Source organism: Marmota marmota, unplaced genomic scaffold (assembly GCF_001458135.2).
Source record: "Marmota marmota marmota unplaced genomic scaffold, marMar, whole genome shotgun sequence".
In the NCBI taxonomy this organism is placed as follows: Eukaryota; Metazoa; Chordata; class Mammalia; order Rodentia; family Sciuridae; genus Marmota; species Marmota marmota.
Window position 1 is genome coordinate 8091717 of NW_026000068.1, and position 24847 is coordinate 8116563.

The 24847-nt window shown below is 36.1% G+C and overlaps 1 protein-coding gene across 1 annotated transcript in view; it reads left to right on the forward strand.

The window, feature by feature from the left end:
• Positions 1-24847, forward strand: part of Marchf6 (membrane associated ring-CH-type finger 6) — a 71040-nt gene that overhangs the window by 33663 nt on the left and 12530 nt on the right. Inside the window, exons 11-22 of the mRNA XM_048814197.1 lie at positions 1561-1619; positions 2849-2929; positions 3162-3230; positions 3314-3388; positions 4604-4738; positions 7934-8053; positions 8844-8944; positions 11234-11371; positions 12075-12279; positions 14766-14835; positions 18483-18664; positions 20438-20572. Of these exons, the coding sequence (XP_048670154.1) occupies positions 1561-1619; positions 2849-2929; positions 3162-3230; positions 3314-3388; positions 4604-4738; positions 7934-8053; positions 8844-8944; positions 11234-11371; positions 12075-12279; positions 14766-14835; positions 18483-18664; positions 20438-20572 (1370 nt within the window). The remainder of the gene's footprint in view (positions 1-1560; positions 1620-2848; positions 2930-3161; positions 3231-3313; positions 3389-4603; positions 4739-7933; positions 8054-8843; positions 8945-11233; positions 11372-12074; positions 12280-14765; positions 14836-18482; positions 18665-20437; positions 20573-24847) is intronic.

Genomic DNA, 24847 nt, shown 5'->3' on the forward strand with positions numbered 1-24847 from the left:
GGGTTTTTGGTACAGGATTGAACCCAGAGCCACTTAACCACTGAGCCACCCACCCACAGCCCTTTTTTATATTTTATTTTGAGGCAGGGTCTTGCTAAGTTCCTGATGTTGGCTTTGAACTCATTAACTTTTTGCCTCAGCCTCCTGAGCTGCTGGGATTATAGGCATGTGCCTCGTGCACTGCTGAACCTCTATTCTGAAATCCCAGTTTTCTCTTTACCTGATAAGATTATGTATGAGATGACATTTTAGTATCATTATGAAAGTAGAAGGTTTCATCTTCCTTTTAACTAATGATTTTATTAACTCTTAATTCTACCCTTGGTCTTAGACATAAGGCTGAGAACCAACTCTTGATGATCCTTGCCTGAATCATTTATTAGGTGTTACAAAATACTGATTTTTCAAATTGTTATTTTATTTTTTTTAAAGAGAGAGGTGAGAGAGAGAGAGAATTTTTAATGTTTATTTATTTTTTTTAGTGTTTTTTTTTTTTTTCTGGCAGACACAACATCTTTTGTTTGTATGTGGTGCTGAGGATCGATCCCGGGCCGCACGCATGCCAGGCGAGCGTGCTACCACTTGAGCCACATCCCCAGCCCAAATTGTTATTTTTTTAAAAATTTTTATTGGCAGGTTTTTCTATAAAGATTTCATTCTTGCCAGGTGCGGTGGCACACACCTGTCATCCCAGTGGCTTGGGAGGCTGAGACAGGAGGATCACGAGTTCAAAGCCAGCCTCAGCAATGGCGAGGCACTAACCTAAGACCCTGTGTCTAAATAAAATACAAAATAGGGCTGGGGATATGGCTCAGTGGTCAAGTGCTCCTGAGTTCAATCCCTTGGACCCCCACCCCCCACACCAACAAAAATTTATTCTAATCAACTGGTCCAGTTCTGTATCTTCCATTTCTCAAAGAAGCCCTGGTTCCTTTTAGTGGGGGATTATACTAGGGGTGCTCATTGTTTTGATGTTGTAGTTTTCCTGTTTTTTTCCCCTCCTTTTTAGCATTTTGCCCTTACCACAGTTAACATGAACTTTGTTGCTTAGGAGAAGCCAGGTAGATGCTCAGTTTTTTCCCTTTATTTATCAATTTTCAGACTAAGCAGTATATGCATAACTACTACCTTTGTGTGCTAACTACTTCCAAAAAATTAAAACATTTTCTGTGATGTTGCTGTTTTTTCTTTTATGGATGTTATTTTGGGCTTTCCCTATTTTTGAGTATCATGAACTTCTAGATATGTATGTTTGGTGTGCATCTATAAATTTTGGTCATTAGATTTTTTTGTTGTTGTTGTTTGTTTTAATCATCTTTTCTTAAAGAGACCCATAATACCCTCTTCACGGTGTTTCCCGTGTCCTTTTGACATGGTCTTATTAGACCTTGATAACTTTATTATTCTTTGGTTATAATGTCCTAGGTGCAATACGTTTTTGGTCCAGGTCTGAATCTTCCATTTCTCAAAGAAGCTGGTTCCCTTTAGTGGGGGACTGTACTAGGGGTGTTCATTGTTTTGATGTTGTAGTTTTCATATTTTTTTCCCCCTCCTTTTTAGCATTTTGCCCTTACCACATTGGTCATTTCTCCCTTGTTGGTTTGGGATTTGAAGAACATGTGAGTATAATACTTCTACAAACTTACTTTTGTTAATTACTCCCAAATTTGATATTTTCTGAGTAAGTAATAATTTTCAAAAGAGTTACTTCATGTTTTAGTCTGCCTTCTACAAAGGAATGGCTTGCCAACACAGTCTTATCCATTTCTTTTAAAGCTATAACAGTTGATCAGTAGGTGGTAGGATATATGATGCCAGCTAACAAAGATATGCTTTGAAATGTCTGGTCTTTCTGTTGCACAGGCCTAAGGCACTACTGTGGGAGAGTTTTCCACATGCTGACGTTCTAGCCACTTTATGAACTAGAATGTTCCTTTCTCTTCCTAGATGACCCATATGGAATTTAGAAAATTAATAATATATCAATCAGTTGTTAAAAAGGGAATATGTCCATTTTAGAATGATGGGCTATAGTGTTTTTTGAAGAATCTACTTGAATTTGGACATTTTATCATTATTTTCCAGAGATAGATATTTGAATGGTTTACTACTCCTTTTTGGGGGACCTCAGAAGGACTTAGTCTTTGAAGAAGAACTGGCTGGGATCTTCTGTTCAATTTTTCATGTATGAGATCTGATAGATCACTTTTGGAAGCATTTCAATTTTTAATACAGTTCCCCAGTTCTTACTAGTTGCATACAAGAACTTGAAAGGTTCAGATAAATGTTTTGATAAGTTTTTGTTGCCATTTGCTGTTTAAAACTTGGGAACCAAAAGATATAGATGGGCAGCATTTGTCATTCTCCAAATTCCTGTTCCCTGTAAGTCAACAGAACGCATTTAGAGAACAAGGGAAGCTTAAACAATGTTTCTAATGGTAGAGAATGAGATGGTTAGGATGTTGTCAGGTAGGTGGGTGATAGGCTGCTTGGGCAATAGACTGCTGCTTTGGTGTTCAGTCTTCAGCAGATCCACCTGGTAGCCAGCCTAGAGGCAAACTGTTGTATTACAGTGGTCTAATTTTTGTCAAATTTCACTCACTCTGTTATTTTGGCACCTTGGGTAAAATATTATTCTTTAGTTCTTCTTCATCTTTGAGTAATATATAGTATTCTGGGAAAGTTACCTTGCAAATATATTATCCCAAAGGATTTTACAGTCATTTTCCAGTTATATATTGCCTAGGTGTTTCACTTTTGATCATCTGAATTGCTAATACAGTGATAAAACTGGGGTATAGGCTATGTGATAAAGTTAAATTTTTATTTATTTCTGTTTTATTTCCAGGTCCAAGCATCTCATTTTGAAGGCCTAATCACAACCATAGTTGGGTATATACTTTTAGCAATAACACTGATAATTTGTCATGTATCCTTTAATGAATCAAATTGAATGGGCAGTATAAAGAGTTGTTTTTATTAGTAATAGAACTGTTTTCCTTCCCCTTGTCATCTTAGTAAAAGTTGTAATATTTGTAGTAAGAGTGAGGGTGAACAAAATGTGAAATGATATTTGTCAGAAAATATTGAGTATAATCTAAATAGTTTCCTGTTTTATTGTACCCTTCAGTGTTCAGTTTTTCCTTGACTAAATGCTTCAGGGCTTGGCAACTCTTGTTAAATTTCATAGGTCTCGTCGCTTACTAGGAGTCTGCTATATTGTTGTTAAGGTAACTCCTTTTTGTAAGTTAAAACTGGAAGTGGTTTCTTTTACATTTGGGTGATATGATAACATTTATTTTTTACTTCAAAGGTCTCTTTGTTAGTGGTGGTAGAAATTGGAGTGTTCCCTCTCATTTGTGGCTGGTGGCTGGATATCTGTTCCCTGGTAAGTGGAGTATTCTTTATCATATAATCTCATAATTTCAAGGTTTCAAAAAAGAAAGTCTTCAAGATAGTTTTCTTTAAAAAAAAAAATTATATATATATTTGGCATTAGGGATTTAACCTAGGGATGCTCTACCACTTCCTAGGCCTGTTTATTTTTTATTTTGAGACAGAAGTTATTTAGGGCCTCACTAAATTGCTGAGATTGACTTCAAACTAGTGACCTCCTGCCTCAGTCTTCTAAGTCACTGGAATTACAGGCATGTGCCACCATGCAGGGCTTAAAATAGATTCCTTTTATAGGAAGCAAATATTTGAAAATTTACTTATTCTCATTGAAAATGTATCACTGTAGAATCTTAATATTGATTGCTCTAAGCTATTTTCAGTGGTTTTTTTTTTTTTTTGAAGCTCTGTATTTTCAGTGTCATGGTATTTTGATTGGGATGTTCTTAATAGCCAGTGGAGAATTTTATTTATTCCTTCTAAATTTTATGATAATGCCAGTCATTTCTTTTAACTAAGATGCTCAGTCATTATCTCTATTGGCTGTTAGTGATAATCAGTTTTTTTAATTTTTCAAAAAAATTTTATGTGTAGAAAAGCTGCTTTTGGTTCTGAGGTAAACATTTAACCCTCTTCATTACTATTAAAAATTCTTGTGAATGCAGACCCATAACCAAGATAGGAAGCCTTACATTAATTAAAAATGGTTCTTTTACAGTTACACCATTAGTAAAGCTCTTACCTACTAATTGGTTTGTCATTTTTTTTTAATGTTTGGAAGTTTGAAAGTGTGTATGCATCTTTTGAAGTAATACCCAGTTGTATGTCACGAATATACTGTGAAATGGCATAAAGAGAACTGCAGCAGGGTGCAGTGCGGTGGCGCACTCCTGTGATCTCAGCGGCTCTAGAAGCTGACAGGATTGTGAGTTCAAAGCCTGCCTCAGCAAGTTAGTGAGGTCCTAAACAACTCAGTGAGACTATCTCTAAGTAAAATTTAAGAAAGGGCTGGGTATTATGTGGCTCAGTGTTTAAGCACTGCTGGGATCAATTCATGGTACCAACAAAAGAAAAAGAAAAAAAAGAACTGCAGCTCTAGAACATCATACCTTATGTATATAGTGATTTATTTACTTATTAGAAGGTGGAGATGTTAATTTGACAAATATAGGTGGTACATATCTCTTTTACCTGTTCTATTTTGACTTAGGAAATGTTTGATGCTACTCTGAAAGATCGAGAACTGAGTTTTCAATCGGCTCCAGGTACTACCATGTTTCTACATTGGCTAGTAGGAATGGTGTATGTGTTCTACTTTGCCTCCTTCATTCTGTTACTGAGAGAGGTAAGTTCTACAGGGAAATGCTGATGCTGTACAACCAGTTATGCTTCAAAGGCTGTGATAATTTCCTAACTAAACTATATTCTCTATTATTTTAGGAGGGAATAACTCATAGGGAATTATTGACTTGATTGCTCTAAGCTATTTTCAGTGGCTTCTGTCAAAAATTGACAGATTAACAATTTTCCAATATGATTATACTGAGGAAAACAAACTTGTTTTACTTTGTAGAGATCAGTACCCATCCTTTTAATCTAAAGTCTTTGAGTTGGTGTGATACAAGTCTGTCTCAGATTTCATTCAAGAAAATGTAATACTGGGAATAACTCCAAAAGATAAAGTTTTGTAGAATTGAATATGTAAGTTTTGAAGCAGGCACCTTAAGTATATAGAATTACAGTGAGGGTCCTTTTATGATTCCAATTTATGATTGCAGTTCACTTGCCAGATTGGTCCATCTACTGATCCTAGTTTCAGAATCTGGCTCTTACTGTTTGGAAGAGAAGGAGAGCAGATTAGTATTTATTTATTTTTTAAATGATTTTTTTTAGATGTAGATGGACATAATACCTTTCATTTTATTTTTATGTGGTACTGAGGATCAAACCCAATGCCTCACACACGTGCAAGGCAAGTGCTCTATCACTGAGCTACAACCACAGCCCAGCAGATTAGTATTTAATTAGTTTACATTTCAAGCCAATTGCCAGATTCTGTTCTGTATGCCGAGGTTATAGAAATAAAGGCAGGATTCCTGTTCTCTATTCCTAGGATTGGATACAGCTATTCAACAAAGTCAGTTTACTGAGAGCAATGAGGGAGATGTGCAGGGCTAGGAGAACAGACCAGAAATACAAAAATTATGAAGTCTGAATGCTGTTCATGATATACTTTGCTCTTTGAAATATTCGAGGAGGGAAGCAGGTGGGGCTAAATTCTTCTGAATCATGTAGTGACTCAAACAAGTGATTGAGACTAAAGAAAGTACAGTAATGTTTTTAAAAACGAATTATATGTGAATACTAAATTTCACTGTTAACATGTGCCGCAGTCCGGCTGCAGCAAAATAACCGGGGGGTGACGAACAACTTGTGAACGTTGATACAGCAGGAGTAGGAGCCGTTTATTGCAGGACAGGAGCAGTATTTATACATTCCACACAGCTTATCTAATTAACATAAACTAGATACATCAGTCAACCAATCAGGAATCTCCACACTTAATGGCTCGCTTTTGTTACTTCTCAAACCACTCCCTCTGGCATTTTGCCAGGCACCATCCAGACTTGTTTACGAACTCTAACATTCCCCTGGCAAAATGCCAGGTGTTATTTTGACTTGTTTACAGACTCTAACAAACATGATAAAATTTTTTGTTTTTGTTTTCAATTTATAGTTTATTGAGTCCATGTATGAAAACGTCACAGATATGCAGGCTATGTTAAAATTAAATGCTTTTTGAATCTGAAAAAGAAAAAAATAGAAGTAACATATTATAAACTTTGGATGGCAGCTATCTGTATGATTTTCCTTGATGATTTAGATTGATTCCTGTATCAGATGCTTTCAGTTAATTTATTTCTTCGTCTTTTATTTTCTAAACCAACTTCAGTTTAGGTGTTCAGAGCTCAATGCCCAAGACAAACACACCTACTTGAATACGGTTATTTCTCAATACCCAATCAGTGTGTTGTCATCTATATTTATATAATATACTGAACACAGATGTAGCTATAGTTACATGCTCATCCAAAATATCCTGAGTTACACATCAATTACAAACTATTAATGACTTGAAATATTAATATACATTTAAGTTAGCATATAAATCTAGTTCCAGAGGTACTCATTCATAAACCAGATTTCTATTCCTAACTAAATAATAGCATAATGAATGTGTCTATAGTATGTATATCATACACATTGTATGGCACAATTAGAAAATTAACTTTCTTGGAATAAAAAAATAAATCTATAACCAGTAATACATCATTATAAAACTAAAACTTTAAACAACTGGGATAAGAATAAAATTTCATGAAAATATAGACAATAAGTAATGTAGAAACAAGGAAATGTGATTCCCAGCATGGTGGGCCTCAGCATCATGAAACATGGCCCTGGTCCTGGTCTGGCCTGTCCAATAACTCAGAAATCCTTTTGGATAAAATATTTTATAATTAAGTTTTTTATTTTATTAATGTGGACTTTTGTTGGCACATAACCCTAATGTCAGGGAGTTAGAAACTCATGTATTTTTTAAAAAGTGTATTTTTAGCTGTAGGTGAACACAATATCTTTATTTATTTATTTATTTTTATGTGGTGCTGAGGATCGAACCCAGTGCCTCATATGCTCCAGGCAAACACTCTACCACTGCGCCACAATACCAGCCCAAGATCATATATTGTTACTACCTCAATTGGTAGATGGGAGAAATTTAGGCTTAGACAGAATAGATGCTTTACATAGGGTAATTTTTGGAGTTTGAACCCTGAAGGCATAGTACCCAGCCTCATATATTTCCTCAGAGCCTTTTGTGTGATGATTTCCATTCAGAAGGGAAAAAAAAGATAATAAAATGAAGATACTAAGAAGTTATAGAATTTTTTTTTTTCCTTTCTTTTTCTTTGGTATTGGGGATTGAACTCAGGGGTGTTTTACCACTCGTCAACATCCCTTTTCTTATTATTTTATTTTGAGCAAGAGTCTTGCTAAGTTGTTGAGGCTGGCTTTGAATCTGCAATCTTTACCTTAGCCTCCCAGGTCATTGGGATTATAGGCATGTGTCCCTGTGCCCAACAGAATTTAATTAAGATAACTCCTCTGGGGAACTGTAAAACTGAAATCACATCTACTCTTTGGACACTAAGTTGTAACATAGTCCTTTTCCTAGGTGATAACAAGTTAGTTCTGATTGTGTTTAATTTTCTATTTAAGTTTCTTAACAAATTGAATTCTGAATTTTTTCCCCCCTAGTGAAATGATTAAAACCATCACAGGTTGTCAAACCACAGGTCTGTTTTCATAAATATTAAAGTTTAGGAACTTTTTCCCATGAAAATCATATGAATTTTATGGAGCCTATTTTAAATACCAGAATGATTTCAGGAGCGTATTTTTCAGTAATGTTTTAACTCATTATTACAGAACCTATAGACTTTGGAGGTTATTTATAACACTTAAAATATATTTACAGGTACTTCGACCTGGTGTCTTATGGTTTCTAAGAAATTTGAATGATCCAGATTTTAATCCAGTACAGGAAATGATCCACTTGCCCATTTATAGGCATCTCCGAAGATTTATTTTGTCAGTGGTGAGCAGACTTTTCCATTGTTCTTTTTGAATAAAGTGTGCTATTCTTCAGTTTCATTTAACGGGGTTTTTGTTGTTGATTTTGGTTCAGGAGGGCTGATAGAGTTTTGATAGATTACACTTATCTAAGCCTGTGGAACTCATTTGTCAAATAGCTGTTTTACTTCTTTGTTAAAAATAAATAAAATGAAGTTTACTAAAATAAATATGCCATCTAGTTGTGTAGTAGCATGACTACCAATTATGGGTGTTTGAATTATATTTAATTTGCATCCAAGTAATGAAAATTTGTTACTGCCTTCTAAAGTATAATCTTAATAGAAGCATCTGAAAGTTTCTTACATCTGTAAGAAATAATTACCTTGGTAAATCTTACATATTTCCAAAACAAAATTCTGAAAGTAATATTGTGCTTTTTGGAATCTTTTGTGGCCATTAATAGGGGTCATGTCTTAGATGATTACAGATATTTATTTAGTTGAAGTTGTAGGCAGTTCTTCATCATAAGATTCTAGCTTTCTTCTGGTAAGTCCTGCAATGATGATTCTTTGTGGCTCCTGTTTCAGAACTTGTGACCTGGAGAAAGGGGTCAATCCTTTCAATGAGGGGAACAGCCATCCTAGAAATGTAATTTATATGGAGTGACCCAACGATAGTATACAGAGTGAAACCACCTGGGCTCTGAGTAGATACAGGCGTGGGCTGAGAGTTAATTGTGTTTAGAAGTCTACCTGCATTGCATAAAAATGGTGGACTCTCACAGTGCTGTCGTGTCCTCTTTCTTACTGCAGATTGTCTTTGGCTCCATTGTCCTCCTGATGCTTTGGCTTCCTATACGTATAATTAAGAGTCTACTGCCTAATTTTCTTCCCTACAATGTCATGCTGTACAGGTAAGTTGCTAAAATTTAAAATAGCTGTAATAATTTACCACTGTTAGGGATTTGATGGTCAGATTACATTAAACTTTTAAAACATTAATTTCTCATAGATACTAAGAAATTTTTATCTCAGGTCTAGATCAAGGTTTTATTATCCCTTACCAAAATAAATCATTATTCTGTCCTTTAAAGTTGTCTTTGTCTTTGTTTTATTACTTAATTCTTTCTGTAATCTCTGTTAAATTACTTTATAAATATTTGCTCTTTTATCCAAGAGAGCAGTAGTAATTCCTTTTTTTTTTTTTTTTTGGTATCAGGAATTGTACCCAGGGCGCTTAATCACTGAGCCATAACCTCAGCCCTTTATAATATTTTATTTAGAGACAGGGTCTTGCTGAGTTGTTTAGGGCCTCACTGAGTTAATGAGGCTAGCTTTAAACTTGGTAATCCTTCTGCCTCAGCTTCATGAGCCACTGGGATTACAGGCATGCGCCAACACACTTGACTTATTTGGGTCTTAATGCCTTTATAGGAAATCTCAGATTTGTATCCACTAAATTAAAACTGACAAATATTTATATGTTGATTTTTTTCTTAAGTGGCAGAAAAAATGCTGAAAATTAATTTAAAATACAAAATTCAGTTTTTGCTTTTTAAATTGTTACTCTTTTGCAGTAAGACTTTATTTTTCTACATGTAGGACTTTTGTAGATTTGTAGGACAATTCTGTAATTCTTACCTTTCATTCATGTATAGTGTGTGTTTGGGTTCAGTTGTGATGAGAACCAGAAAACAGGTCTGGCTTTATATATTGTTGGAATAAAATCATTTGGTAATCAGTTGTATCTATAAGTTTAACAACATTTTTGTGCTATATATTAGTATGTGGTTCATTCTTCTCTTCAACTTAGGGTTCACCATATGGCAGGCACTTTTCTATAACCTAGGGGTATAACTGAACATAACAGAATCAAGAAAAATCTTTGTTCTATGAAGCTTACATTTGGGGATAGGGAGACAGACTTCAGAATAGGTAGACTATATTGTATGCCAAATGGTTATAGTGCAGAAAAATGAAGTAGGGAAAGAGAATACAGAGAATAGCCAGGTTGGGGTTGCTATTTAGAAAGAGTGACCAATAAAGAGCTGAGAAGGTGTCAGCTGAAAAGAGCCCTGAAGAAGGCAGTGAAGGGGTAAACCATGTGTCCTTGCAAGAGGTCAGGCAAGGGCAGTAGCACCCAGGTCTGTTTGAGGAGCAGCAGGAGGCCAGCTTGGCTTTAGGGAAGTGTGTTGTGTTGTGGGTCCAAGCAGTTGGCTATGAAGTCAGAGAGGTCACAGAGAGCTTTGTAGGCTGCTCTAAGTATTTGGCTTTTCCCTGAATAAGTTGAAGAGCTTTTGGGGAAACTAAGGAGATCATTCTGCCTGCTGTGAAGAGAAGTTACTGAGAGTAATCAGGTTGGAAATAGGAAGCCAGCTAGGAGAGTGATGCAGTAATCCTGCTGAGAAGTGGGGGTGGCTGGGATAAAGGAGGTAGCAAGGGAGGCCAAGAAGCATTTAGAATTTAGGATATTGTTAAGAGATAGCCAATAGGATTCAGTAACTGTTGGAATGTGCAATGTAAAGAAGGGAGTCAGCAGGATCATAGTTTCTGTCTTGAGCACCTGGCAGGACAGAGTTGCCATTTACTAAGATTTAGGGTGACTGTGGAAGTAGCAGGATTAAAAGGGAAGATTGGGAATTTGATACTGAACATAACCAATTGAAGTTGTCTAATATATGTCATTGTGAAGTGTTGAACTGGCATTTTGGATATGTAAGTTGGGAGTTAGAGTAGAGGTCTTAGTATTAGGTGGAAGTAATGAAAGGTGATATTTTAGCCCATATGACCAGATGAGGGTCACATTTACCTAGAGAGCTAGCATGGATGAAAGAAGAAGACAGAGCCTGGGGCCCTTTGGTTCTTCTAGGTTGATCTTAGCCATTCAGGGAGAAAATGTTGTAAGAAGGAAAGGGTGAACATTTGTAAATCATATTACTCACATAACAAGGTGAGAGCCAAGGTCTGACCTTTGACTTAATACCATGAAGGCCATTGGTGACCCTTACCAGAAACAAGTTTGGTAGAATCTGGGAGGGAAACTTCACTGAGTTAGAGAGAGACGGGGAGAGAGGAGAGGTAATAAAGACAGTGAGTTTATTTGACTCACTGGATTTTGTTTTAATTTTATTCAATATTTAATATATAGTTACAATGGAAAATAGAATTCACATTATACATCATGGTTCTTTATATTGTCTTAGTGATGCTCCAGTAAGCGAACTGTCCCTTGAGCTGCTTCTGCTTCAGGTTGTCTTGCCAGCATTACTCGAACAAGGACATACGAGACAGTGGTTGAAGGGGCTTGTGCGAGCATGGACTGTCACTGCGGGATACTTGCTGTGAGTATATTTTTATCAGTCCACCCTTTTCTGGAGAATGTACACAATTTTTATCCTGTTATGGAGGTTTGATTCTTATCTAGGTTTTTTCATGCTGTTATACAGGCCAAGAATTTATTTAATTTTTTTAGTACATTATAAACAAATTAGCTTTCCTTTATTTTTAGAGACTCTAAATTGATAAACTCTTCTCAGATTTGAATTCTCAATTGCTTAGTAACCATATTTCATTAATTTATTGTGATTTAAAACTTTCACAGAAAATGTTGGGCATTCTGTAGATATCATAACATGAAATATTATAGATTTGGTTATATGTAATTGAACATTTATCTTTAGCCGCTTCTCCCCAGTCTCATTTTTTTTTTTTTTGGCTTAAGTGATATGCAGCTAGGAGAATTTAGTTAAGCTACATATCACAGTAGGTATGATTGTCATCTGGAGAGAAGAAAATAATTTCCCCCATCCTGAAGATCTTCACATGGAATGTCTTGTATGTTGTCTTTTTTTTTTTTCTTCTTTTTTTTAATTTCCTGATTTCTTTTCAGATATTGGCAAAAACCAAAATAGATTAAGTGTGTGGTGTATAGATTCTACATATACATTTTCTACTCTTAGTAAATATTAAGAAAGCAACTCTCATGGCTACCATTTTATTCTGACCTGAAATGAGATTTTTTTCACTGATGTAATTTTCACACAGGGATCTTCATTCCTATCTGTTGGGAGACCAGGAAGAAAGTGAGAATAGTGCAAATCAACAAGTCAACAATAACCAGCATGCTCGAAATAACAACGCTATTCCTGTGGTGGGAGAAGGTCTGCATGCAGCCCACCAAGCCATACTCCAGCAGGGAGGTCCTGTCGGCTTTCAGCCTTACCGCCGGCCTTTAAATTTTCCACTCAGGGTAAGTACTATACAGACTTAACTAGAAATGCTTTTTTTCCCAAATTTCTATTGAGAGTTGTGCTGTTAGCATTGGTGTTATATGGTTATGCCTTAAACTTTCCTGATAAGAACCCATGTTTTATTACCGTCATTATGCAACATAAGTAAGGGATCAAATAAGTTTATCAAATTTTAGAGATGGGCCATAGAATTAGGATTTCATGGGGTTTTGCTCTTTCCTGTTTGAGAAGGAGAAAAGACTATACAGAGTAAGAAAGAAACTAACATTGGTACATTTCAACTGTGTGTCAGGAACTGGAATAAGTATTTTAATGTTTTTCCCCCACTTAATCCCCACTCAAATATGGTGAGGTGTGGGTGGTAATCTCACCTTAATAGCTGATGAAACTAAAAGTCAGATTGGTTAAGTAAGTGTCCAATTTCATCATCTTAAACTACCAAATAATCCGTTTATGATTCACAATTTTGTCAAAAATGTAAGCTGATGACTACTGTATTATTACAATGACCTCATCCTTCAATTATATCCAGTCAGTTATATTTTAAATGCCCTTTAATAATGATATGAGCTTATGAGTCAGATTATTTTGAAACTTGGGTAGGTTATTTACCTTTCAGCCTTGGTTCTTTTTTTCTAAAAATAGTTGTAATAATGCCTTTCTGGACTACTTGTGGATCAGATGTCTTCATTGAGTCTTGCAGATGTGTTTTCCACACCTCACCACTTCTGATGCCCATGAAGGATATAGAGAACATGCATAGTCTTTGCCCTGAAAGAGCTTACTATCTACTTGGGGAGATAGGAAAACAAGCAGTGGCAGATTTGGGTTCTTAAGTTAGATTATGGACAGAGGGTGCTATGATGGCTTCATTGAGAAGCCACTGGTGCATAGTATAAGCCCAAAGGAATCCCCATGAAGGGCATGATGCCTGAACTGTATTAATAAAGTAGAGAGATCAGGCAGAGAAAAAACTGGAAAGTGGGAAGAGCATTCCACAATATGCCAGGAAAGAGTACTTTAGCCATGGTGGACTTGGAACTGCAGATAATTGAATATATTTGAAAGGTGGGCATGTATGCAGGAGAGAGGTGAGGCAGAAGGGGAGCAGTGAGAGATGGGGCTTTTGGATGTGCAGGAACCAGTTAGGGGAATATTGAACATCGTTTGTGCCATAGTCATTAGTGCACTGTTGTTCTTCCTACTCCCTTAAGGGACAAACCACTGTTCTAATTCTAAAGGACTTTGCTTTATAACTGGAGGAAACACGAAGGTCATCTTTTCCTTTGCCTCTTACTCTTAAAAGCAGGCGTCAAGGTGGGGAAAAAGGTATATTTATACATTGCTGGGGGGACTGTAAATTGGTGCAACTACTAAGGAAAGCAGTATGGAGATTTCCTCAGAAGACTTGGAATGGAATCACCATTTGACCTACTTATCCCACTCCTTGGTTTATACCCAAATGACTTATAATCAGCATACTACAGTGACACAGCCACATCAATGTTTATAGCAATTCAGTTCATAAACTATGGAACCAACCTAGGTGCCCTTCAACAGATGAGTGGATAAAGAAAAAGTGTTATATAGACACAATGGAATATTACTCAGCCTTAAAGAAAAATGAAATTATGGTATTTGCTGGTAAATGGATGGAGCTGGAGAATATCATGCTAAGGGAAATAAGCTAATCCCAAAGAACCAAAGGCTGAATGTTTTCTCTGGTATGTGGATGCCAATTCACATTGTGGGGTGGTGGCTAGGGAAGAATAGAGGTACTTGGGATTAGACAGGGGAGTGAAGGGAGGGAGGGGATATGGTGGTAGGAAGAATAATAGAATGAATCAGATATTATTACTTTGTTTACATATATGATTACACAACCAGTGTGATTCTACACCATGTACAACCAGAAAAATGAGAAATTACACTCTGCTTATGTACGACGTGTCAAATGCATTATATTGTCATGTATAACTAATTAGAATAAAAAAAATAAAAAAGCAGACCTGATAGGGAGTTTCTTTTTTCTCTTTCCGTGGTCTTTACCCAGCCTTCTTGGCTCTCCATGAACAAAAAAAAGGCCTTAAGCAAAAGGTACTTTCTGACTAGATGAGAAATAGAATCACTAAGGGTTCCCCCCACCCCCCCAAAAGTTGAACCCAGAGGTACTTTACCAATGAGCTACATCCCCAGTCGTGTGGGTGTGGGTGAGGGTGTATATGTATACACTGGGGATTAAGCCCAGGAGTGCTTAACCACTAAGCCACAACCCAGCACTTGTTATTTTTTATTTTGAGACAGGGTCTCACTAAGTGCTCAGGTTGGTCTTGAACTTGTGATCCTCCTGCCTCAGCCCCTTGAGTTGTTTGCCACCATCCCACAGTTAGGCAGTTTCTTTTCAATGAGAAAATCGTGTGGTTTCTTTGAGGTATGTTGTAAAATACATGTGAAAACTCTATGCCCTCTTTGTTCTGCTTTGCAGATATTTCTGTTGATTGTCTTCATGTGTATCACATTACTGATTGCCAGCCTCATCTGCCTTACTCTACCAGGTATGAGTTTATTCTACTTTTCAGCTATTAATATCATTATTTTTTTAAAGGTCATATCTTGCAGAAATGTGATTTTTTTCCTCAGATATGAAATTATCCTAATTTTTAATTCAGTATAGAATTTTGTTCTGTTTAGGAGTCCTCATTTTATTGGACTCATTCCTTAGAGCATTGGGGACAAAAATCAAAATATAATTTATGAATGGATTTTTGGGGCTGGGGATATAGCTTATTCAGATACAGCTCATTGCATGCACAAGGCCCTGGGTTCAATCCCCAGCACTACCAAAAAAAAAACGGATTTTTGGCGTAAAGTACTATGATCGCTCAGTTTTTATGGATATATTACAGGGTGGATTTTCTAAAAGTAATTTGTATGATGTATCAGTTTTTCAAGCTAGTGTTTTAATATGAATTATGTTTGTTTTCATTATATAATTATCTTTCCCATCTATTGTATACTGTTCCTAGAGAGCATTATGAAGCCAGACTTTATTCTCTTTATCATCTGGTATTCACAAGTACTAATCTTCTCTGGCATTAAGATTTGTTGGATATTTTAATAGATAATGTTTCTTCATTTAAAAAGTATATACTGCGGTTTAATATAATTTTCTCCAGAGGTCGGAAGTGAATGGGATAGAATCCAAAACCAGTGACAGAGTTGCAGAATAACTTAGTCCTCCTCATTTATATCCAGCAAGAAAATTCTAAATCATGTTGACCATGATAACCACTTAAGTACCACTTAAGTAATCATTAAATAGAAGGTATAGAAATATTAGATTTTTCAACACTAAGAAAAATACTTAAAGCTACTTTCAACTCTTATCAGACATTAATGTATTGTTCTCTTGATTATAACACCAGTTCAATATAATTTTATATAAATAAAATTTATATTAAACATTTATTCCCATAAATCTTTAGGCTGGGCAAGAGAAACTAGGAAAATTAATTTCAAGTGATGTTTCTAAAAAAAAATTGCCCCTGTAAGTTGAAGAAATTATTATTAAATCTCCCAATTGGTAAAAAAATAAATAAATAAGAATTTCAGCTGGGCATGGTGGTGCACATCTGTAATCCCAGCAGTTTGGGAGACTGAGGCAGGAGGATTGCAAGTTCAAAGCCAACCTCAACAATTTAGCAAGGCCCTGTCTCAAAGAATTAAAAAGGGGGCCGAGTATGTGATTCAGTTTTTAAGCATCCCTGGGTTCAATCCCTAGTACCTCCCCAAATTATTATTATTGTAATAAAATAAATAAAATTTCATTTTTTTAGTTTCTAAAGCATAATGATTTTTGGCCTTGAAGATTTTGTGTGTGGTGGTGCATACTTGTAATCCACGACTTGGAAGGACTCAGCAACTTAGTGAGGCCTTAAGCAAATCAGAGACCCTGTCTTTAAACAATATATTAGAAAAGGGCTGGGGATGTGACTCAGTGGTTAAGTGCCCTTGGGTTCAATCACTGGTACCAAAAAAACTAAAAGGTTTTGCTCTGAAGTTTACTCCAACTTATATCACAGGTATTAAAATAACAAAGCTTAGTTAACTTGAAGGCAAGGTAGTACTAAACATGTTGCTAAAAAACATTTATAGTTTTTAATGTTTCATTTTCATGTTTTTAACCATAAATATTTTTAAAAAATTAACAAAAGGAAACTATTTTTATACTTGAATAATTTAGTTTTTCCCAGTTCTGTTGCTCATGCTTGTAATCTGAGTGATATGGGAGGCTGAGTGAAGCAGGATTGCCATGTTCAAGTCCAGCCTCAGCAACTTAACAAGACCTTGTCTCAAAATAAAAAGGACTGGGGTATATAGTTCAGTGGTAAAGCAACCCTGAGTTCAATCCCCAGGAACTTAGTTTCATTAAACATTTAAGTAAATGTTTCCCTTTAATCAGGTTCTACCATATAATGGAAAGTAATTTTAGTCATAGGAATACTGAGATATAGTTAGAGGGTATACAGATGCTTTTTGACCTCAATAAGTTACTTTTCATTAGTTACATATTAACTGATAACGTTGTTACAAACTAAAAACTAACCCTCAACACTTTTTTGATGAGAAATATAGAATAGAAGGTGGTCACTAAATGTAAAACTAACACCAAAACAAAAAAAAACTCTAGAGTAGAAATATATGTAGAAAGTAGACATTTCTATGGAATTACTGATGATTTTGATATTTTCAAATTAACATGCACATGCTTATTTTGTATCATATGCCACATACCCAGCTCAGATCACATTCTCATGTAACATTTACAGATATTTGCCCCTCCCACACACCCCAGGTTTCAAACCAGGGCCTTTCTTATTCATGCTGGGCAAAGTGCTCTCTCACTGAGCTATAACTCAACCCTGTGTTTGTCTTTTAAAAAAGGGTTATTTTCACACCCACACTATTTTGTGACTTGTAAGAAGTCTGTGGTCATCCTCACAATGACTTGTAAGACTTTACATTTGACTGTTGAGCTAGTTTAATTTAATTTGGAATCAGTGTAATCAGTGGTCAAGATGAAGACATGAATTTAAATTCAGCTCCATTTTGTATAACTTTGGTTGGGCAAGGTTCTATTGTTGAGCCTGGTTCCTTCCTTCCTCCTGTCCCCTCCTGTCCCTCCTTTTCCTTCTTTCTTGTAATAGGGATTGAACCTGGGATCTTGCATATGCTAGGCAAGTGCTTTACCACTGAGTTACACTTCAACCTTTTTATTTTTTAAATTTTGAAATGGGGGTCTCACTAGGTTGCCTGGGCTGGCTTCAAGCTTTCTGTCTTCCTGCTTTAGCCCACCAGGTAGCTGGAATTAAAGATGGTAGGTATATCTCCACACCTGACTTGAGTCTAGTTTCCTTATCTTTAAAATGAAGATTGTGTCTATAGTGGGTGTGGGCGTTGTTGTAGGATGAATGAGGTAATATATGGAAAACTAGTCCAACTACCAGCTCCTTTTTAGGTGTTCAAAAATAACACTACCATATTAGGAAGGCAATCTATAGGGTAAACATTCACTAGATATTTTGAGTCTTGTTAACTCTAGTCTTACTGAGAAGTCATCATGTAAATAAAGTTACAAATTATGTAAATGATCTTATCTTTGAGATTGTCTGGATACACTGTAGAATTGATTTCTCTCAACTCTTAGATAGCTCTCAATTCTGTCTTACCTTTAAGTATATTTAGGTGGTCTTAATTGCTTCTAGTATGGTATTCTTTTACTATTGTGCTTTAAAATGTTATTGTGCCTACCTTTTATTAAAATTAGCTTTCGGTGAATGAGCTATTTGGAAGAAAGTTACTCTAAATCATAATGTTGCTAAATTTTAAAAAGTGTTGACAAAACAAATAACAGAATAAAGGTAGAAAATTTTTCTGCTCTGTGCATAATGATTTCAGTTGGTTAAAGACAGTGAAAATAATTCTGTCAGGCTGGGAAGAACATGTAATTGGCATGGAAAATCAGAGTGCATTATCTTGGAGAGAATTCATCCCCTCTGACTTATGTTTTGCTTTTGCTTTAATCAAATAATTTTGTGCTCTAAAAGGCTCCCCCCCCCAATGTGAAAATACTAATAAAACATCAGAATGCAGTTCTCTTTACCTAGCCACTTGTCTCATTTGTCAGCCTTTTTATTTTCAGTATTTGCTGGCCGTTGGTTAATGTCCTTTTGGACTGGAACTGCCAAAATCCATGAGCTCTACACAGCTGCTTGTGGTCTGTATGTTTGCTGGCTAACCATAAGGGCGGTGACTGTGTTGGTGGCATGGATGCCTCAGGGACGAAGAGTGATCTTCCAAAAAGTTAAAGAATGGTCCCTTATGGTAAGTTTTTGTAATTAAAGATTCATCTTTCTTATAGGTGTAATGAATATTTTTCTAGTCATTTCTTTAATTCTCCCATTCCTACTTTCATTCATTATAGTGGTAGTTTTGGTTTTTTTTTTTTGTTTTTTTTTAATTTGGAGGAAAAAACTCTTTTAAGATAGTAGTTTCTGCTTCATTCCAAGAATTACAGTCCTATACTCAAATGTATTTGAGGGTTAAAAGAAAAACTAAGTGACCTGGTAAAGACCCTGGAAAACAAGATAATTTAAAATTAGGAAAACTTATTTGTGGAGATGAATTGCATTTTTAAGAGCGGAGATACTCAATTGAAAACCAAATTTAAGTAGAATTTTATTTTATTAGTATTTTTTTCCAAAATATTATTTTAAAAATATGTTTGAATATGTAAAGTCTTAACTTCAGGATCTAGGCATTTTTTTTTTTCATATTAATTGGATTCCTTTAACTATATAGGAAAGTCTTGGCTAATGTGAAAGTATAATAGGTAATGGAAATTATTTCTCTCAAACTTGTTGATCACAATTGTAGGGTAAAAAAAATATAAGATGATTTTTCAAATATGGTGATTAATGTCTGGATTTATGTAATGTTGGCTATGACTTGTAAATATGTGTAAGTCACTGCTCATGACTTTTCATTTGTGTAATCAACTGTAATTTTGCATCCAAATTTGTAGTTTGATGTTACTTGACGTTTGTCCATTTAATATTACTATTGAAAGAAAAACACAGTTATGTTTATAGCTTGTTATTTTGACATTAACTGTACAAATCGCCATGTATAATATATGTATACTGAATATAATGATCAAATCAGTGTATTTGACATTTTCACCTATGTACAGTTATTATGTGTTCATAATACATTGCCCTATAAAGAAGCAAGTACTTTGTCTTCCATGTATAATATCACATTTGGTCTGTTATTGAAACAGAAATAGTCACTGAGGCTACGTTAAAAAGAGGTCTCCAAAAACTGATTTCATTGTCAGAATTTCATAGTTGTTCTTTCCATAATGTCATTTTTTTCTTTTTTTTCTCTACATTTTTTAATTGGTGTATTGGAGTGTATCATTATTGTATTTGTTGTTACATATTTATACATGCACATAATATAACAAATTGGCATATGTCACTCCCTCAACTTTTATTTTCATTTTGCCACTTGGTTCAGCTTTTAGAGTTGCATTAATACACTAGCCATGTGACTAAATGGACAGATATGGACCATTGCTGCCACCTAGTACTTTTGGATCAGGGCATTCTAAAGGGAGCCAATTTGATCGTCTTGATAATTACTTTAACTAGGATTATGCAGAACCCTTTCCCTATACCAGTCTACTTCAAGGGTCATGGATCAGCCTATGGAAGGGACTGTTGGACCAGGGTTCTCAGCCAGTCAGTAGTGTTTTCTTAGACAAACAGAAGTCTAGACCTGAGAATGGAATTTTGAGGAAAAAAGCACATAGTTACCAGGTTATTATTAATTTATAATAAAATGAATTTTCTGTAATCCCCTTTCTAGCTATAATGAATACTAGTTTTAAAGTTTTCATTATAATTTGAGTTCTCATAGTGATGGAACCAGGAAATTTCATTTGAACTTGTAACATAAAAATGTGCATGAGTATTTTAAAATGGTCTAGGCATTAGGTCAAGGAGAAAAAAATAAACCTCCAAATGGAATAAAGAGTTTGTCTAAAAGTCAGGAAGATCATCTTACTGACCATGGTCTCTTGCTTCCTAATAGATAATGAAGACCTTGATAGTTGCTGTGCTGCTGGCTGGGGTTGTCCCACTCCTTCTGGGGCTCCTGTTTGAGCTGGTTATTGTTGCTCCCTTGAGGGTTCCTTTGGATCAGACTCCTCTTTTTTATCCATGGCAGGTAAATACTTGTCTTTTGCTGATCATAGTTTAAGTAGTTGGGATCAGAAAGAATACTTTTAAGTGAATGATTAAGAATAATTTTAAGTGATTTTTGATTTGTAACCAGTTGGTTTAGAAAGGCTCCTTGTTTTCTAAAATTATATAAATAATTTCCATTAATCTTTTGCTTTCAGAAATTTTAGGTCATATAATTTCTTTAAAAGAACTTACTTTTTAGGTTAAAATACCCCTGTTCATCCAGGCTTCTCCAATATTTAAAGATACAAACTAATGTGTTGACCTTTTTTCTCTTTCTTTCTTTCTTTCTTTCTTTCTTTCTTTCTTTCTTTCTTTCTTTCTCTCTCTCTCTCTCTCTCTCTCTCTCTCTCTCTCTCTCTCTCTCTTTCTTTNGTCGTGTGGGTGTGGGTGAGGGTGTATATGTATACACTGGGGATTAAGCCCAGGAGTGCTTAACCACTGAGCCACATCCCCATCTCTATTTATTTTTTATTTTGAAACAGGGTCTTGCTAAGTTGCTGAGGTTAGCTTTGAACTTGGAATACTCCTCCCTCAGCCTCAGCAGGAGGCTGTAATCCCTCCTGCTGGGATTATAGCCACTGCATGTGGCTGATCTTTTCATTTTTGAGCTAATGTAAATTTTTTTGCTCTTTTTGACTTTAATACTTTAATAAATGATATCATATTTCCCCAAATGTCTCAGGTTCATTAAAAAGAGTAGCCTGATGGAACCCATATATCAAAGCAAAAATCTTAAAGCTCAAACAGAAAGCACTTTAATGTGTGCCCAGACTCTGAACTGTGTAACCCAGCTCAAAATGAGGCCACTGCAGGAACCTGAGGAACTTATATTTTGGTAGGAAAGCTAGACAGGTGCCTAGGTAGTTTGTATGATAAGCATGGGAGCTATAGCATCATGTAGAAGAGTATTTAGCCTAGGTGTGCCAGTTTCAGATGTGATTTTTTTTTTTTTTAATATTTATTTTTTAGTTATCAGCGGACACAACATCTTTGTCTGTATGTGGTGCTGAGGATCGAACTCGGGCCGCACACATGCCAGGCGAGCGCGCTACCGCTTGAGCCACATCCCCAGCCCTCAGATGTGATTTTTTTATAGGAGATAATAACTAAGCCAATATAATTAGCACAATATTGAAGATGGGTAAGAAAGGAAGGAGTATATTCCAGGTAGGAGCTAATGGGCAGATCTGGAAATAAGACAGAGAATACACAATCTAATCCAGTCTGACTCATAGTCTAGAATTAGTAAGATAAATGAGTACTAAAGAGAAATAAGCCTGTGTTATTTCTTTCTGTAAATGTTGCATTACAGAGCAGATAGAATCAGTAATTGAAGAAAATGGAGTTTTTTAGTTTTTAAATAGAGAATAATGCCAGCTAATAAAAGGTAGAAGGATTAACAGAATTAGAAAACCACTCTTTTGTAATACCTAAAAAAAGAATAATCCTAGCTCGGCACAGTGGTGCACATCTATAATCCCAGCAGTTTGGGAGGCTGAGGCAGGAGAATTGCAAGTTCAAAGCCAGCCTCAGCAATTTAGTGAGGATCTAAGCAACTCGGTGAGATGCTATCTCAAAAAATTAAAAGGGATGGGGTTGTGGCTCAATGGTTAAATGCCCCTGAGTTCAGTCCCCAGACTGCCCCCCCCCACACACACAAAATTTAAATTCCAAGGCTTGTCAATGGATATTGAATTAATGAGGCTATAAGTTTTATGGATATTCAGTTACCTATTGCTATATAACAAGTTACCCCCATAACTTAATGGCTTAGAACACCCAGAGTCTATGGGTCAGAAATTCAGAGAGGGGCTTATCTGTTTTGTTTCTGATACATGTGTGGCCTTACCTGGGAAGTCCAATGACTAGGGACAATTTAAGAGTGGTGGTATGACCTCTTTGGACATGTCATCACTTACTGTTAGGGTTGATGCTGGTTGGTTGTTGGCACCCATCTGGGGTTACTGTCTGAGGGCTCTTAGATGTACCTGGGCTTTTTCACAACTCTGTAACCCAAGGTTGTTGGGCTTCTAAGATAGCATTTCGGGGAAATCAGTGTCCCTATAAACAGTAGATGCTGCATCACGAGTCTACAGCATTGCTTTTTACCACATCCTGCTGGATACAGGCAGGTTTCAAAGTGTAACCCCTTGCTACTTTCTTAGAGATTTTTCATGCATGTTTTGACATCCATACAATGGAGAAGTGATTATTTACATGCTGTTCAAGTATCACTTTGTAGATGAGTAGTCTCAAAGAAAAATACAACTTTGCATTGGAGGGGGTCAGGAAAATGTTACCCTCACGTTGTCAGTGATCATATCACAATAAATGAGGCAAACAAATATTATATGCTTCCTAATGTTATGTAGTGTGCAGCATTGAAAAGGGGAATAGCCCCCCTGACATGGAGGAGCTAATCTGCCACCATCAGCCAGACCATGAAATTCTGTTGAACATAAACATTGTTTCACAGAATGTCAACATCATACAAAGTCACTGTGTGATCAGGATAGAGCAGGACAAGCAAGACTATCTCTGTAGTCTTATCTGAACTCATATTGAACATGAGCATTGTGCAGACCACAGAATGATCAGACATCCCCCTTTTCCTGCTAACATGATTGCTGCTTCTTTACCAGTTATAGGTTTTGGCCTCAGGCTGTCCTTTTTTTGTAGATAAGGTTTATTAAGATAGCCAATCACAACTTATTCTGCTTTTTAGTAGCATCTGATACAGAGCAAAGCCACACCTTTTTAAATCCTTACCCAGATTTCTAACACAAGCTGAAATCCTGTAATAATTCTTACCCTCTCTAGGTGGCCCCAAGTTCCCTGTATTGTGTGTGCTTCCTTTTTAGCATGGAATAATAAGCACAATTTGTTCAGTTACATGTGTGTTCTTAGTAGTCTGACCTAGGAAGTCGTCATCATGTTGGAGAATTCTTTTACATGATTACATTTTTTAAAATGCTAAAATATTATCACTCAGCAGTACGACTTTTTATAATCTACTGTACAGTGACATCTGTGTGTGTGCAGGAAACACAAGGCTGTTTCTGCTCATACATCATTTTTTATAATGACAAAAAAAAAAAAAAGGAACTTAAAATGCCTGTCAGTAGAGAATAGCTAAATAAGATGGGGTACATCTGCTGTTTGAAATTCTGTCCACAGATAGGGGATGTAGCTCAGTTGTAGAGCACTTGCTTGGCATGTGTGAGCCCTGGGTTCAGTCCCTGGCACTGAAGGAGGAAAAATAAATAACTAAAGGAAATTAAGTTCATCAGTTCTTTTACATTAGTTAAAAAGAATTAAATGAACTTGTTTTAGTGCGGATGGTTCTCAGGCATGTTCATATGTAGAGGAAAAAACACAAGCTGTAAATGTATATGTGTAGCATGTTATTGAGGGTCTGTATTAAACTCCTAAGTATTAGAAAGAACAGTGTCTTCTCCATCCCTGACTCTTACGCTGCTTAACTCTCCTGTGGCATGTGGCTACAGGTCTGTGGGATATTGGGATCATTTGGAATTCTAGCAGAACTAGTGAGGCTGATCCTGTTCTTGGGATAAGAACTGCAGAGCAGTTGGCCTGAAAAAGCTTAAACTTCAGCAATCTGGGAACCTGGGTGGTGGGCCTTAATCTTACCTGGCCTTCTGGACTCCCAAAAGGCAAAAAACAAAAACAAAAACAAAAAAAACAACTGAATTGGTGAGTTTAATCTTCCTAGCTTGTGAGCCTTAATGGATATGAAGAAGAGAGGCTTTCTCCATGTTCCTCAGTAGAGGACTGTTGGCTTCCTGGAATTCCAAAGGTCTGCAGGAATGAAATACTGAATGTTCTCAGTGAGACCTGGGTTAGACAAGTGCTTTTACTAAAAAAAAAGCTCAGCAGCCATAGAAAGGCTAGGCAGGGCAATCAGAATACATGCAAGTGACAACTGCTTACAAAGGTGAGAGCTGCCAGAGAGAAGAAAACACACAGGCGATGGAGTGCAGTATCTACACACTCACGTGAAAACAGCAGAACACAATGGTTGTGGAGCTTTGTAGCATGGATTTTGAAGAAATTCAGCAGATTAATATAGCAGTCACCACAGGGGCTCAGTTTGGGGACCTTAAAGGTCAGCAAAGCACAGAACAAAATCAAAGAATGAAGAATTGAAGGGAATGGTAGAGTGCTTGCCCAGCAGGCACAAGACCCTGGGTTCAGTCCCCAGCACCACAAAAAAAAAAAAAAAAAAAAAAAAAAA